Below are 15,711 nucleotides of genomic sequence, written 5' to 3'. Positions count from 1 at the left end.
ATTCACTATGTAGTCTCAGGCTGGCCTCACAGCGATCCTCCTACTTCTGCTGCCCGAATGCTGAGATGCAAGGTGTCTGCCACCACACCCAGCAGAGAAAGAGGGGGAAAGAGAGAGAGGGAGAGAGAGAGAGGGAACAACATCAGAGTCTCTAGCTGCTGCAAACAAATTTCAGATGCATGCACCACTTTGTGCATCTGGCTTGGACATGAGTACTAGGGAATTGAACTCGGGTTGCTAGGCTTTATGGGCAAGTGCCTTAACTGATGAGCCATCTCTCCAGTATCTTTTATTTGCCAACATACCCACATACACACAGGTGAACATATATACATACATATGAAACCACACACATGGGGGCAAAGACCCATGATTATCAGTGATGAGAGATCCAGGAGGGGGTACAGACAGATGACCCTATTCAGCTCAGATCAGCATCTCCTTCCAGAGGCCTGGAGGAATTTTTGCTTCAGATCTAACATCTCTTCTGTTCTTCATGTTTGATAGCAGTGTCTAAATTTCATGACTACATCAAACAGGGCCAGGAGGCAGAGGAAGGATGGGAGCCAAATATCCGGGAGGAGGAGAGGGGCATTTTAGGGATGCAGACAGGGCAGAACTACTGCTACTGTTCATTGGGGTTGGGGTTGGCATCTGGGTACTTCGTGAGATCGAAGGTCAGTACTTTGCTGATCACACAGTCCCCTTGCTGAAGGAGGGAGAAAAAGAAAAATAAAGTGTAAGGAGGGAATCAAAAGGGGTCTCACATCTCAGGGGCTACAAACCCCCCTCCCTGCACACCTGCCCAAAGCCCAGGCAACAGTTCTTTCTAAATGTGAGGATGTGATATCCTATGTGCTTTCTCTCCCTGCCTACCTCTGCACTTTTCCTTTCTCTACTGTCTGGCCACCTCTGCTCAAATGGGCTGGCCAAGTCTTTGGGGCAAGGCTCCAACAAGCCCAGATGGCAGCTCAGGACCTGATTCCTTATACTTTCCTGCCCCCTGCCTCTCCACTGCTGCCTTCCCTTCCTGCCCTGGAGAGTCAGGCAGGGAAAGAACTGGCTCCTAAGCCAGGGCCACCCTACCTCGGGATAGACTCCAATAAGGCTCTCAGCCTTGGTGTAGAATTCCTCCTTGAGAGAGATGACGATGGCTTGGAAGTTGCAAGTGGACTGCTCTTTGATGTAATTTGCCACCTGTAGGAAAGGCCACCAGGCACTTAGCAGGGCTCAGGGCCTAACACTCACCGTGTTTTCCAGTTTCATCCAGCAGGCAAAGGGGGATGGGGCAAGAGACAAAGAGCCTGGCAGAAGGCTACTGACTTACCCCAGCACGAATGACCCTGGGCCCACCGCCTGGGCCCAGAGAATAAGGACCCAGAATGGTTAGGGTGCAATCAGAAACTGTCCCCTGAAACCCAGTTCTGACCTCCCTCCTGGGCCCCACTTCTGCACTGACCTTGCCAATGTTGGTGTTATCCAAGGCAGCATCAATCTCATCCAGGACGAAGAAGGGTGCTGGCTTGTAGCTGGGAGGGAACCAGTAGCTGAGTTGATACCGAGAGTAGGAGGGGTGGCAGGGCAAGGCGGGAAAGCCCCAGGACCCACCAAACAGGCCAGTTTCCCCCTCCAATTCATCAGAGAATGAAAACCTCAGGTCTTAAAATTGCCTGGGACCCTCAAAGTCAAAGCGCCAATCAAGCCTCCTCTTTACTGGCTCTGTGGTCTAGTGTCCTGCAGAACCATGAAAAACATGGTCTTTGCAGGCACTTCCAGGTTGGCTGGGAAAACAGCTGTCCTCAGTTCTCGCCTTACCGAGTAAGCTATCCCGAAGTCTACCCCATCCCACATACCACACCCTGTCACACCTCTACAAATGCAGCCTGCCGAGAATGCTGCCGGGCCTCCTGGTAGACTTCTTTCTACTCATGCTTTATCTTCCTGCCATTCACTTGCCCATAAAGGCCTTCCTCAGGGCTGGAGAGATGGCTTAGCGGTTAAGCGCTCGCCTGTGAAGCCTAAGGACCCCGGTTCGAGGCTCGGTTCCCCAGGTCCCACGTTAGACAGATGCACAAGGGGGCGCACGTGTCTGGAGTTCGTTTGCAGAGGCTGGAAGCCCTGGCACACCCATTCTCTCTCTCTTCTTCTATCTGTCTTTCTCTCTGTCTCTGTCACTCTCAAATAAATAAATAAATAATATTAAAAAAAAAAGCCTTCCTCAGACCACCCACACCATCCCCAAGCCTGGGTTAAATGACCCTCCTCTGTGCATCCACATCAACCAAGTTGACTCAGTTATAATACTTAGCACAGTATCTGTTTATGTGGCTACCTTCCACTAGTCTGTAGGCTCTTTTAGGCCAGGGACCATGTCTGACTCATTTGTCCCCAGTCAGGGTCTGGTACAGAGAAGCACTCAAGAAATGGTCATGAGAGCTGGGCGTGGTGGCACATGTCTTTAACCCTAATATTCAGAAGGCAGAGGTAGGAGGGTCACTGTGAGTCCGAGGCCAGCCTGAGACTACATAGTGAATTCCAGGTCAGCCTGGGCTAGAGCAAGGCCTTACCTCGACAAACAATAAATACATGCAGCAAGGACATACTGAGTGGATGAGGTGGGTGGTCAGAGAACATAAGTCCAGGAAAACCAAGGTTTAAGTTGTAGTATAGGGAAACAGGGCTGCAACCCGCCAGAACACCTTTCACCTTGGCAGATCTCTGCACATCCTAGGGCCCCAGAGCCACTGGTTGCCTCAGTTCCGTTTTTTACCAATTGCCCTGTAGGAGCAGAGCCTTACCTGTGGATGGCAAAAAGCAAAGCCAGAGCTGCCACTGTCTTCTCCCCGCCTGACAGGTTGTCCATAGGCCGGAAACGTTTTCCGGGGGCCACACAATTGTAGTTGATGCCATCCAAGTAGGGCTCTTCAGGGTTCTCAGGGCCCAGGAACGCCTGTGGGAAGGCAAAGGGGATGAGAATCTGGATGTGGGTGTAGATGGGCATGGAGGTGGGAAGCCCAAGGGGATCTAACCTACCTGGGCACTGCTGTTGCGGGACAGAGCCTTATAGATTTCATCAATGTTGGTAGCCACAGATTCAAAACAAGCATTGAATCGGTCAAAGCGCTCCTTCTTAATCTGTTCAAAAGCCTGCTTGGCCTTCTTCGCTCGCTTTCGTGCTGCCTCAAACTCTGTCAGAAGGAAGGACAGATGATCCCTCAGTGCCCTGAGCTTGGCCAGGGTTAAAGATAACAACATGGGGATAATCTTCAAATGACAATTCAAGCAGTGACATCCCACAGAGGGAGAGGAATGGCTGAAGAAGGGCCCACAAGGATCTCTATTTAGTGGGCTGTGTGTGTGGGGGGAGGGGGTTTCTTCAACCTTTTCACGTGGTTATATGCCACCTACAAATGTGTTGGGCGGAATTCCTAGTTATCCTGGGACACATATGCAGCTTGTGGGCCACAGGTTGGATGTGCCCAGGACTCTAGAGGAAGCATGGGCCTGGAGCCACATAAACACGGATCACTGACCCCCATCCCACACCCTGTTAGGGAACCTGGGAATTTTTAAGTACAAAAGTATGTAAAAACGGGAGCTGTTGTGATAGAACAGCATACCCTTGGCATACCTTCAGTCTTTTGCCCTCATCTAAAGCCCCAGGACAAGTGCAAATTTTACCATCCGAGGTCTCCTGGAACTTGTCTCGGACGCTCTCCAGCTTTTCCATGGCCTTCATGTTGGGAGCAGCAATGCGCTGAAGCACGCTCTGCTGCTCATTCAGCTTCTGCTGCAGTGTGTTCATCTCCTGCTTGATCTCCTCCTCAGCTTGTGCATCCTGTAACCCCGGCCCAGCAACCATCAGGACCTGGCCCTTGGCCTCAACTCTCTCAGAGATGACTGAGTGGGGCCTGGGTAGCTGCTCCCATGTGCAAGTCAAGAGCTTTTCCAGCTTGGCTTCCTCCACAAAATCTAGCCTATAGTAACTGTCTAATCATCACTGGAAATTATTGGCTAACGTTGCTTTCCCATCTTTAGCCCTTCCTCTATGCCTTGCCAACTTCTTTGTCTCTGGAGGACCAGCTGGTGGTACCCCTCTCTGGCTTTCAGCCCAGGCCATGAGCCAGCACCATCCCAGGGTGACCTAAAGTCCCACACAGAATGCTCTGAATTCCTCTTACAGTTCAGCAATAACTAAGGCAACTCTTGCTTTGTTTAGATCATTATGTCTGAGCAAATCATAACTGATCCTTGGTTTTTGTTTGGTTTTTCAAGGTACGGTCTTGCGCTAGCCCAGGCTGACCTGGAATTCACTATGTAGTCTCGGGCTGGCCTCGAACCCTTAGCAATCCTCCTACCTCTGCCTCCAGAGTGCTGAGATTAAAGGTGTGTGCCACCACGCCCAGCGGATTCTGGTTTTAAGTCTTACAGCTATAGCAATTGGTGCCTGAGCTTGTGCTTCTCTGCTACTTTTACTCAGTAACTACTTACTGAACATTTACCAAGTGCTTGATACTGGGGCTGTCATGCCCTGTGACCTATAGTTCCTATGTTCACAGAGTTCAGGGAGCCACCAAAGAAACAGCTAAGTAAACAATCGGAATACTATAGGATGAATATGAAGACAACGATAAATGTGTGGCGTCAGTACACAAGAAAGATATCTAACTCAGTCTCTGGGGCCAGGGAAAGCTCATGAGCATGTGTAGAACTAAAGCCTACAGAATGAACAGGTGACAGGTGAAGAAAACAAACAGATACAGCTGAAAGCATAGCAACAAGCCAGTCGAGTTTCCTCATGGCTAATTCATGGAATTAAAACCAATTCAGGGGCTGCAGTGATGGCTTAGCAGTTAAGGTGTTTTCCTGCAAAGCCAAAGGACCCCAGTTCGATTCCCCAGGACCCACATAAGCCAGATGCACAAGGTGGCACATGCATCTGGAGTTCGTTTGCAATGGCTGGAGGCCCTGGCATGCCCACTTTTCTCTAATAAATAAATTATATTTTAAAAAAATTCAGTAGTAATCAACTTTTAAAACTTTTTAATTTTATTTATTTGCAAGCAGAAAAGGGGGGAGAGAGGATGGGCACATCAGGACCTCTTCCTACTGCAAATGAACTCCACTTTGTGCATCTGGCTTCAAACATAAGCCATGAGGCTTTGCGAGAAAGCACCTTTAACCACTGAGCCATTTCTCCAGGCCAACTTTAATACATTTGAAAAGCCAAGGGGGAAAAATCCAATATGGCACTACTAGGAATTATGTGTATGTAAACATGAGCATGTTCAAGCACTCATATAACTGTGTTGGGGGGGGGGGTACCAGAAAAGAAGAGAGGCTGAACAGGCAAGTAGAAGTCAGGTTATGAAATGCCTTTTAAGGGTAGAACTATCTCAAAGGAGACCACAGTGAGTGAAAGAGCAAGGAGAACATGAATATATTTATCTTTTATTTATTTATTTATTCATTTATTTTTGAGGCAAGACCAACAGACTGGCCTATTATTATGAGAAGGAGAGAGAGGGGAGGAGGGGAAAGGGAGAGAGAATTGGCACATCAGGACCTCTGGCCACTACACTCCAGATGTGTGTGCCCCCTTGTGCGCATGTGAGACATTGCATGCTTGTATCACTGTATCAGGCTTATGTGGGACCTGGAGAGTCAAACATGAGTCCTTAGGTTTTTCAGGCAAATGCCTTGACCACTAAGCAATATCTCCAGCCCTTTTATTTTTATTTTATTGTTCTATGTTTATCTTTTATTTTTCATTTATTTTATTTTATTGAGAGAATGAGAGAAAGAGAGAGAATGGGTGCACCAGAGCCTTCAGCCACTGCAAACAAACTCCTGACCTTGTGCATCTGGCTTACATGGGTCCTGGGGAATCGAGCCTGGGTCCTTTGGCTTCGCAGGCAAGTGCCTTAATGACTAAGCCATCTCTCCAGCCCTATATTTACCTTTTAGAAAGACCTTTTGTAGTCAGGCATGGTGGGTCACACTTTTTATCCCAGAACTCAGGAGGCTGAGGTAGAAAGATCACTGTGAGTTTGAGGCCAACCTAGGCTAGACTGAGAACTTGCTACTAAGTCAGATGTGGTGCTGCATGACTTTAATCCCATCACTTGGGATGCAGAGGTAGGAGGATTACTGAGTTCAAGGCCAGCCCGAGAGTACTTAGTGAATTCCAGGTCAGCCTGGACTAGAGTGAAACTCTACATTGAAAAAAAAAGTTACTTGGGGGCTGGAGAGATGGCTTAGTGGTTAAGCGCTTGCCTGTGAAGCCTAAGGACACCGGTTCGAGGCTCAATTCCCCAGGACCCACATTAGCCAGATGCACAAGGGGGCGCACGCGTCTGGAGTTCGTTTGCAGAGGCTGGAAGCCCTGGCACGACCGTTCTCCCCTCCCCCCTCTCTTTTTCTCTCTCTGTCACTCTCCAATAAATAAAGAACAAAAAAAATTTTTTTTTAAAGTGACTTGGGGGCTGGAGAGATGGCTTAGCGGTTAAGCGCTTGCCTGTGAAGCCTAAGGACCCCGGTTCGAGGCTCGGTTCCCCAGGTCCCACGTTAGCCAGATGCACAAGGGGGCGCACGCGTCTGGAGTTCGTTTGCAGAGGCTGGAAGCCCTGGCGCGCCCATTCTCTCTCTCTCCCTCTATCTGTCTTTCTGTGTCTGTCGCTCTCAAATAAATAAATAAATAATTAAAAAAAAGTGACTTGGACAAAAGCACTATGATATCACAAGTGACTAATGTGGAACAGTAGCATATAGCGTGGATACAGTGAAAAAAACAATGAATGACTCATGCCCCCAAGGGACTTACTGGAGGAGATAAGATATTCTGTTATCCTAGTCAGAATAGTGTACAAATTATACCTTTTTAATTATTGTTCTGGCATGTGTGTATGGTGTATGCACACGTATGTGCAAATACGCCCATGTGCGTATAAGCAGATGCCTGGAGAATGTGGGGTGTCTCTTCCTCTATCACACATCCATGTGTTTCCTTGAAGAGTCTCTCACTCAATCAAGAGCTGCTATTTTTGGTAAGCAAGTCCCAGCAATTCTCTGGTTTCTACACTCTACAGGATTGGGGCTACAGATGTGTGTGGCCACACACAGCTATTTATGTGGGTGCTGGGGAATTTGTCTCAGGATTTTATGCTTGCAGAGCAAGCCCTCTCGCTCAATGAACTATCTCCTTAGCCCTACCTTTTAAAATTGATTTGGAAATGTTCCATTATATATATTTTTGTTTGTTTGTTTTATTTTTCAAGGTAGGTTCTCGCTCTAACCCAGGCTGACATGGAATTCACTATGTAGTCTCAGGGTGGCCTCAAACTTACAGCAATCCTCCTACCTCTGCCTCCTGAGTGCTGGGATCAAAGGCATGCACCACCACAACTGGCTGTATTTTATATATTTAAGCCACAGTTGAAAGCCAGACATAGTGGCTTCTGCCAGCACTAGTCAGGAGTCAGAGGTAAGAGGACTGCTGTAAGTTCGAAGGCAGCTTGTACTACAGAGTGAATTTCAGGTCAGCCTATGTTAGAGTGAAACCCTGCCTCTAAATAAATAAATAAATAAATAAATAAATAAATAGACAAACAGGCCACAGTTGACTATAAGTAAATAAACGTTCTAAGAGAAAACCATATGAGAGTATTACTGTATTTTAAAAAACAAAATAGTTGGGCTGGAGAGATGGCTTAGCGGTTAAGCGCTTGCCTGTGAAGCCTAAGGACCCCGGTTCGAGGCTCGGTTCCCCAGGTCCCACGTTAGCCAGATGCACAAGGGGGCACATGCATCTGGAGTTTGTTTGCAGAGGCTGGAAGCCCTGGCGCACCCATTCTCTCTCTCTCCCTCTACCTGTCTTTCTCTCTGTGTCTGTCGCTCTCAAATAAATAAAAATTAAAAAAAAATAGTTGATGTGAGAAAGTTTTCAATAATAGGGCTAGAGAGATGGCTTAGCAGTTAAGGCGCTTGGCCTGTGAAGCCTAAGGACCCCGGTTCAAGGCTCGACTCCCCAGTACCCACGTAAGCCAGATGCACAAGGTGGTGTACGCGTCTGGAGTTCATTTGCAGTGTCTGGAGGCCCTAGTGCACCCATTCTCTCTCTCCCTTTATCTATATGCCTCATTCTCTCTCTAAGTAAAAAAATAAAATATTTTTAAAAAATAGAATACTCAATAATAAAGGGAACATTGAAACAAGTAGAAAATGACCCTTTTAGAGCTCTTAACAAATCTAGGCAGATTGTTAATAGCTGCTGAAATCAATTCATAAAAGGCCAACAAAGAATATCATAAAAATGGATCACCTGAACCTACTTTTTTTATAGCAACAGAAACTTTTGTTCACTTATTTATTTATTTATTTGAGAGCGAAAGACACAGAGAGAAAGACAGATACAGAGAGAGAGAGAGAGAATGGGCACCCCAGGGCTTCCAGCCACTGCAAACGAACTCCAGACGCGTGCGCCCCCTTGTGCATCTGGCTAACAGGGGTCCTGGGGTATCGAGCCTTGAACTGGGGTACTTAGGCTTCACAGGCAAGCGCTTAACCGCTAAGCCATCTCTCCAGCCCTGAACCTACTTTTTAATCTGTACTATGAAAATTTCAGACATAGATAAACCCTCATTAACTATTACTTAGCTCCAAGAATTACCAATTCAGTGCTCAATACTCTTCAACTCTAAAACAACTTTCTATTTTGAAGTAAATTCAAAACATATATATGTATAGGACAACATATCCACAAATACTTCAATATACTAAAGCAGGGTTTCTGAACCTCAGGCCTACTGACAATTTAGTTTGGGGGATTCATTATTATGAAGTGGTCCTACACAGCATAGAATATTCAGCATCATCCTTGGTGTCTACACATTAGATGCCAGTAAGAACCCCCACCCCAGTTGTAACAAGTGGGTGTGACAAGAGTCGGTTATATGGCAATTTCCTCTGATTTGAAACATTCACTCCTAGAAGGAGGAAGGAAGCTCTGGAGACTCAGGAAGTCAACAGTCTGGGAAAAAGGTTACAAGACCCCACCCTCAAGATATATAAAGGGTAAACAAGTGCTTGGGGGGAAACTCCAACCAGCAGCACTGCCTGCAGGTTGTTAGGGAGCTCCAAAGACAGTTCCCATGAGTCTTTACCTATGCTTTCTGGTGATGCAACTGCCGTTGAGTCACCCAGGCTCCTGTAAGCAACCCCTCATCCTGCTCTGTAAGTAACCCCATTAAACTCACTGGTTCACCAAAACTGGTTTTGGTACAAACGTGGTTTGGTCTGTGGTTTGAGCCATAGATGGGGTGAATACATGTGTATTCTACTGTCTCCCCAGGGAAAAGTTTCTGGTGACAAGTCATATTAGCAAATGGCCCTTAAAGGGCAAAATATTCACCCTCCTATTGAGAACCAATGCTCTATAAATAGTAAGGATTAAAAATAAGGCCACCAGGTCAGCCTGGACCAGACTGTGACCCTACCTTGAAAAACCAAAATAAATAAATAAATAAATAAATAAATAAATAAATAAAATAAAGCCACATAAAATACTCATGCCTAAAAATATGAACAGCTTTTTGTTTTGTTTTGTTTTTCAAGGTAGGGTCTCACGCTGGCCCAGGCTGACCTGGAATTCACTCTGTAGTCTTAGGTAGCCTCGAACTCACAGTGATCCTCCTACTCTGCCTCCCAAATGGTGGGGTTAAAGGCGTGCACCCCCACTCCCAGATACAGTCAGCAATTCTAACACCAAAACATATCTGGCCAGTATTGAAATTCTCATGTTATAAATTCTTTCTTTACAGGTTAAAGCTGAATCCACATAAGGTGTAATTGCCTAATATTTCTCTCTCCATTTCTCTACAGGGAGTCCAAGTGAGGCATATGCATTGCGAAGTGTTGGTTGGTCTCAGGTTATAGCAGCTCCTCCTTTCCTCTTTAACTTCCCATTTATGAGAAAAAAAAATCAAGTTTTTGCTCATTTCTTTGCTGTGCTGTGGATTGAATCCAGGGCCTTGCATGCCAGGCAAGCAATGTGCCATTAAATGACACGCCCAGCTCTCTTCCATTTAAAGTTTCCCATATGTAGTCCCAATTATTCAGGAAGATTGAGGCAGGAAGGCTGTTTTTGCCCAGGAGTTTGAGGCCAGCCTGGGCAAAACAGCAAGAATCTGTCTTAAATAAATAAATCAACAGAGCCTGAATTTAGCCAACTATAGTCCCTGTGGTTTTACTTCACTGGATCTTCAGCACCAATGTTTCTATACAATCAGCTCTCAGTATCTGTGGTTTCAAGCAAGGGTGGATTGAAAATATTATTTTTTTGGCTTTTTGTGGGGGGGTGTCCCAACCAAGGGGGGTTTTCAGGGTAGGGTCTCACTCTAGCCCAAACTGACCTGAAATTCACTATGGAGTCTCAGGGTGGCCTTGAACTCTCAGCAATCCTCCTACATATGCCTCCTGGGTGCTGGGATTAAAGGCGTGCCCCACCATGCCTGGCTGTTTTTTTTTTTTTTTTTTTTGTTCATTTTTATTTATTTATTTTTTTTAATTTTTTTTTTTATTTATTTGAGAGTGACAGACACAGAGAGAAAGACAGTTAGAGGGAGAGAGAGAGAATGGGCGCGCCAGGGCTTCCAGCCTCTGCAAACAAACTCCAGATGCAGGCGCCCACTTGTGCATCTGGCTAACGTGGGTCCTGGGGAATTGAGACTCGAACAGGGGTCATTAGACTTCACAGGCAAGCGCTTAACTGCTAAGCCATCTCTCCAGCCCTGTTTTTTTGGAGTTCACTATGTAGGCTCAGGCTGGCCTTGAACGCACACTGATCCTCCTAAAAGTGTGAGCCACTTACTATTGGTACTTTAGAATAAAGTTTAAGGTTCGTAATAATACCTTACATCTTAAGACTGATGGTCAGATTTGGGAGAACTTCTGTTTTGTTTCTTTCACATATGATTTCAGAGCATTTCAATCTTTTTGTTGTTGTTTTTCAAGGTAGATCTTGCCCTAGCCCAGGGTGACCTGGAATTCATTATGTAGTCTCAGGCTGGCCTTGAACTCATAGTCTCTGGAATGCTGGAATTAAAGGCATGCACCACCACACCCAGCGAAAATATTTCTTTTTAATTAGCAGGTAACAGAACTTGTTACACAAGCATGGACCTGAGTTCAATCCCCAGATTCTACTTAAAAAGTTGGGCATGGTTATGGCTGTGTTTGCCTACAACCTGTGTTGAGGGTGAGTAGAAACAGGAGAATCCCTGGAGCTTGCTGGTAGCAACGGTGAGATCCAGATTCAGTGAGAAATTATTTCTCAGGGAAATAAGATGAAAGAGCTAGAGAAGACACCTGTCGTTCCCTTCTGGCCTCTACACGCATGTGTACAAGGCTGTGTGCATCCACATCCACACACACCACACTCACAGTACATACACAACAGACACACACCAAAATAAACAATTAAATCTGTAACAAACATGTACAGACTTGTCATTATTTTCTAAACACAGTAGAATGACACCGAACTAGGCATTATAAGAATGTACCTAGATTTTATGTAAAAACTATAGCACTTTATAGATTTTGGTATTGTGGAAGAGGGATTCCTAGAAACAATACAAAAGAAAAAGAGAGAAAAAAAAAAGCAAAAGAACATACATTTAACTGGGTAATGAAATCAAATTGCTGAAATTACACAGTACACTCCTGTTATAACATGTCTCATTGTCAAAAGAAAGAACCCAGATGAAATCAAACTGGGCTAGGAGATTGCTCGGTGGCTAAAGACACATGCTTATAAAGCCTGACAGCCTGAGTTTGATTCCCCAGGAGCACATAAAAACAGATGCACAAAGTGATGCATATGTCTGGAGTCCGTTTGCAGTGTCAAGAGACCCTGGCATACCCATTCATTTACTCTCTCTCTCTCTCTCCTTACAAATAAATAACTAAAAAAAAATTAAGAAAATACTACAGGACCAATGACCCAGTTTCTTCCATAAACGAATAGAAGAAAAGATTAATAAAAGAATAGGAAGCCAGGCGTGGTGGCACATGCCTTTAATCCCAGCACTTGGGAGGCAGAGGTAGGAGGATTGCCGTGAGTTCGAGGCCACCCTGAGACTCCATAGTGAATTCCAGGTCAGCCTGGGCTAGAATGAGACCCTACCTCGAAAAAAAAAAAAGAAGAGAATAGGAAAATATTAGACTAGCAGAGAGCAAATTAACATGTGGACCTCACTTGAATCCTGATTTGAACACAAAAACTGCATAAACAAAGTGGGGCGAAACAACTTGTAGAAACTTAAACACTTCCTGAATATTAGATAGGACAGAGAATTACTTCATACTGGGGGCTGGAAGGTTGGCTCGGCTGGTAAAGACTTACAGTGCAAGCGTAAGGAGCAGAGTTTGTATCTCCAACACCAACATGAATGCCGGGCAGGCGTGGTGGCCATCTGTAGTCCCAGTGTGTGGGAGGCACTCATGGAATCCCTGGGGCAGGCTGGCTAATTAAGACTACTGAAGACCAGGCGTGGTGGTGCACACCTTTAATCCCGGCACTCGGGAGGCAGAGGTAGGAAGATCGCCATGAGTTCAAGGCCACCCTGAGACTACATAGTGAATTCCAGGTCAGCCTAGGCTAGAGTGAGACTCACTTCAAAAAAAACAAACAACAAAAAAAAATTATCAAAATCAGCAAGCTCTGTGCTCAAGAGAGAAAGCCTGCCTCAGTAATAAAGAATGACTGAGAAGATAGGTAACTGACCTTGGCCTCTGACCTACACACACACACACACACACACGCATGCACACCACACACACACATGCCCAAAAAGGGTTCTCATACTCCTTATTCTAAAGATACAAATTGAGGGCTGGAGAGATGGCTTAGCGGTTAAGCGCTTGTCTGTGAAGCCTAAGGACCCCGGTTCGAGGCTCGGTTCCCCAGGTCCCACGTTAGCCAGATGCACAAGGGGGCGCACGCGTCTGGAGTTCATTTGCAGAGGCTGGAAGCCCTGGCATGCCTATTCTCTCTCTCTCCCTCTATCTGTCTTTCTCTCTGTGTCTGTCGCTCTCAAATAAATAAATAAAAATTTAAAAAAAAAAAAAATAAAAAATAAAGATACAAATTGAGGTATTTATGGATGCAACAATCTTTGGAATTCATTTTGAAATGGGTCCATTGTGGTACTGACTGGAGTTATAAAAAATAAGACTGACTATATGTTAATAATTATTGAAGATGGGTGATGGGTGTCTGGTGTTCATTTTATCATATTCCTTCTATATGTTTAAAAATTTCCATAAAATTAAAGAAAAACAAGCAAGTCTCTGAATACTGAATACAATGATCAGCAATAGACTGAAAAGCAGAAAATATTTTGAAGGTTATTTCCTAAAGAGGCCTATGTGAAATGAAATGGCCTACACTAGAGAGAGAGAGAGCACAGTAACAGCAAGGAAGGGGAGGAGAAAATGAATGCTAAACATATTTAGGAATCAGAATCAACAGGACTTAGTAATTAATTGACTGAAAAAATATAAAGAGTCAAGAAAGAGGCTCAGATTTCTGGTTGAGCATGTGGGAGGCACTGAGGAGAAGCAGTCCTGAGGAGGAAAACTAGAGTTAGAGGTGACCCGTGGGACCAAACAGACATGGTGGCGGAGGTGAAGGGAGTCAAGGTAGATAACCAGAGGAGGGAATGGCACAGGAGGAGGAGGGTAACCGAGATCGAGCCCAAGAAGCACCGGAGCAGTCTAAAACTTCGGGGCACAGCAGCTGTTTCTCTGTGTCTCTGGGCTTGGACTTGGTCATACACCAAGGAGAGGCAGGGACAGGGCGACAGGCTGCAGGGGAGACCTCAGCTCCCAGCTTAGTCCTCTCTCTATTGCCCAGCCTCTCTTTCAAGGCCTCCATAGACATCCATATAGGCTGCCTGTCTCAGGGCACTTGGAAAGACGCCAGTACCCCCTTCCCACCCCCATGGTGAGCCTCACCTTCAGATCCTCACACAGGTCGCCATAGTCAATCTCGATGAGGGCCTCTCGTGCATAGATACTGGATGTTCTCTGGGAACCGCTCACTGAATCCTCCCCCTGGGAGCTACCCTGTAAGGGCCAGATGGAGCAGAATGGACATTAGTGCCCCCCTAGAGACTAAGGGCTCCTCTGCAGCTTTCAATACTTTGGGCAAGTACCTTGCTACATAAGAGGCACTGGTTTGTAATAAGGCTGCACCTCTTTCTTTCTCTTTTTCTTGTTGATTTTTTCAAGGTAAGGTCTCACTCTTGCCCAGGCTGACCTGGAACTCACGCTGTAGTCCCAGGCTGGCCTCAAACTCACAGCGATCCTCCTACCTCTGCCTCCGGAGCACTGGGATTAAAGGCGTGCGCCAACACGTCCGGCAGGCTCTAGCTCTTTCTAATGGTGTGACCCTAAACAAGTCATGCATTCTGATCCTGAGTTTCTTCATCTGTAACATGCTGACAATACCTACCTGGCAGAGATGTAGTTAGGATTAGGGGTGATTATATCATGGGCTACCACGGTGCCTGGAACATTTCTAGTGTTCAAATCATTTTACTGAATTAAACTGAAAAGGTATTTGGAAAGAGGGAGAAAGACCTGTGGGACTGAGACACATGACCAGGTTTAAGGCAAGATCTACACAAAGTTTCTATCACAGCCCTTCAAGATCTCACCACTCTTGGCTTCCAATGGATAAAATGCCTTGGCACCTCTATCAGCTAACGCTGCTCCTTTTTCTCCATCTAAGCTTCTTTGCCCCTGCACTGCTGATGGCCCTAAACCAACCCTCTCTGACCAACCTCCCTCACCGCAGCTAAGCTGTCATCCCTCAGGACTTCCAGCTTCCCAACTTCCTCTGTTCTTAGCAGATGTCCATTAATCCCCACTGCTACCAATGTCCATCATCTGGTAGACCTAACATCCTTTACTTAAGTCCTTAAGATTAGTGAATTACTTCATTGTATCCTAGCTCAACTCTGACTTACAGCTCTACTCTCAAGTCAACATCCCTCCCACACCAAGGCCATTTCTCTACTTCTTCCGTTTTCCCTACCTCTACCTTCTCTCATCTCTAATGCACTCCTCTGACCACCATTCCATCTGTTGTCTGCTCTTTCTGACCACTGGTTAATGTTGTTCAGTGCCTATTCCAACCACCCACCAGAATACTCACCTCTTCCTGACTAATATCATCCATGGTGCCCTTTGACAGTGGCAACTTGATGTCCTGCATCTTGCAGGCCTGTAGCAAGTTGTGGCGGTCACTGCGCTTCTGTTCAAGCTTGGTCTCAATAGCCGTCACCTCCTTCTGCAAATGGGTCATTTCCCTGAAAAGGTCCAGAAGCTACATGACGCCCAAATCTGGAAGGTTACCTGCTCTACCTACTTCTTCCCATCCCGGGAGGGAATCTACTCACTTGTTGGCACCCCCAAGTTTCTTGCGAATCTCCTCCATCTCATGATTCTTGTCATTCACTTCTGACTTCTTGGCCAGGTGCTGGTTCTTCAGGTCTTGTAGCTGAGCCATGGTCTCATCGATTATCTTCATGTGTCTTTGCTCCTCCTGGTCTCAGCAGAGGGAACGGGACAAGAAATGAGGGCTTTCCCATCTCACCTTGCAATCTTCTTTTACGCTACCTTTCCCAACAAGCAGATTGTTGGAGT

At 46.0% G+C, this 15,711-nt stretch overlaps 1 protein-coding gene across 1 annotated transcript in view; it reads right to left on the bottom strand.

The window, feature by feature from the left end:
* Positions 1-264: 264 nt before the first annotated feature.
* The window catches only part of Smc1a (structural maintenance of chromosomes 1A), a 60,695-nt gene continuing 45,248 nt past the window's right edge, over positions 265-15,711 (bottom strand). The window contains exons 17-25 of the mRNA XM_045140242.1: positions 15,465-15,610; positions 15,221-15,374; positions 14,017-14,127; positions 3,682-3,838; positions 3,034-3,188; positions 2,799-2,950; positions 1,460-1,529; positions 1,087-1,197; positions 265-709 (exon numbers count right to left, since the gene is read on the bottom strand). Of these exons, the coding sequence (XP_044996177.1) occupies positions 626-709; positions 1,087-1,197; positions 1,460-1,529; positions 2,799-2,950; positions 3,034-3,188; positions 3,682-3,838; positions 14,017-14,127; positions 15,221-15,374; positions 15,465-15,610 (1,140 nt within the window). The 3' untranslated portion in view covers positions 265-625. The remainder of the gene's footprint in view (positions 710-1,086; positions 1,198-1,459; positions 1,530-2,798; positions 2,951-3,033; positions 3,189-3,681; positions 3,839-14,016; positions 14,128-15,220; positions 15,375-15,464; positions 15,611-15,711) is intronic.

The sequence above is a fragment of the Jaculus jaculus genome, chromosome X, assembly GCF_020740685.1.
Source record: "Jaculus jaculus isolate mJacJac1 chromosome X, mJacJac1.mat.Y.cur, whole genome shotgun sequence".
In the NCBI taxonomy this organism is placed as follows: Eukaryota; Metazoa; Chordata; class Mammalia; order Rodentia; family Dipodidae; genus Jaculus; species Jaculus jaculus.
Note: the sequence above shows the minus strand (reverse complement) of the source record. Positions and strands in the feature narration are given on the sequence as shown.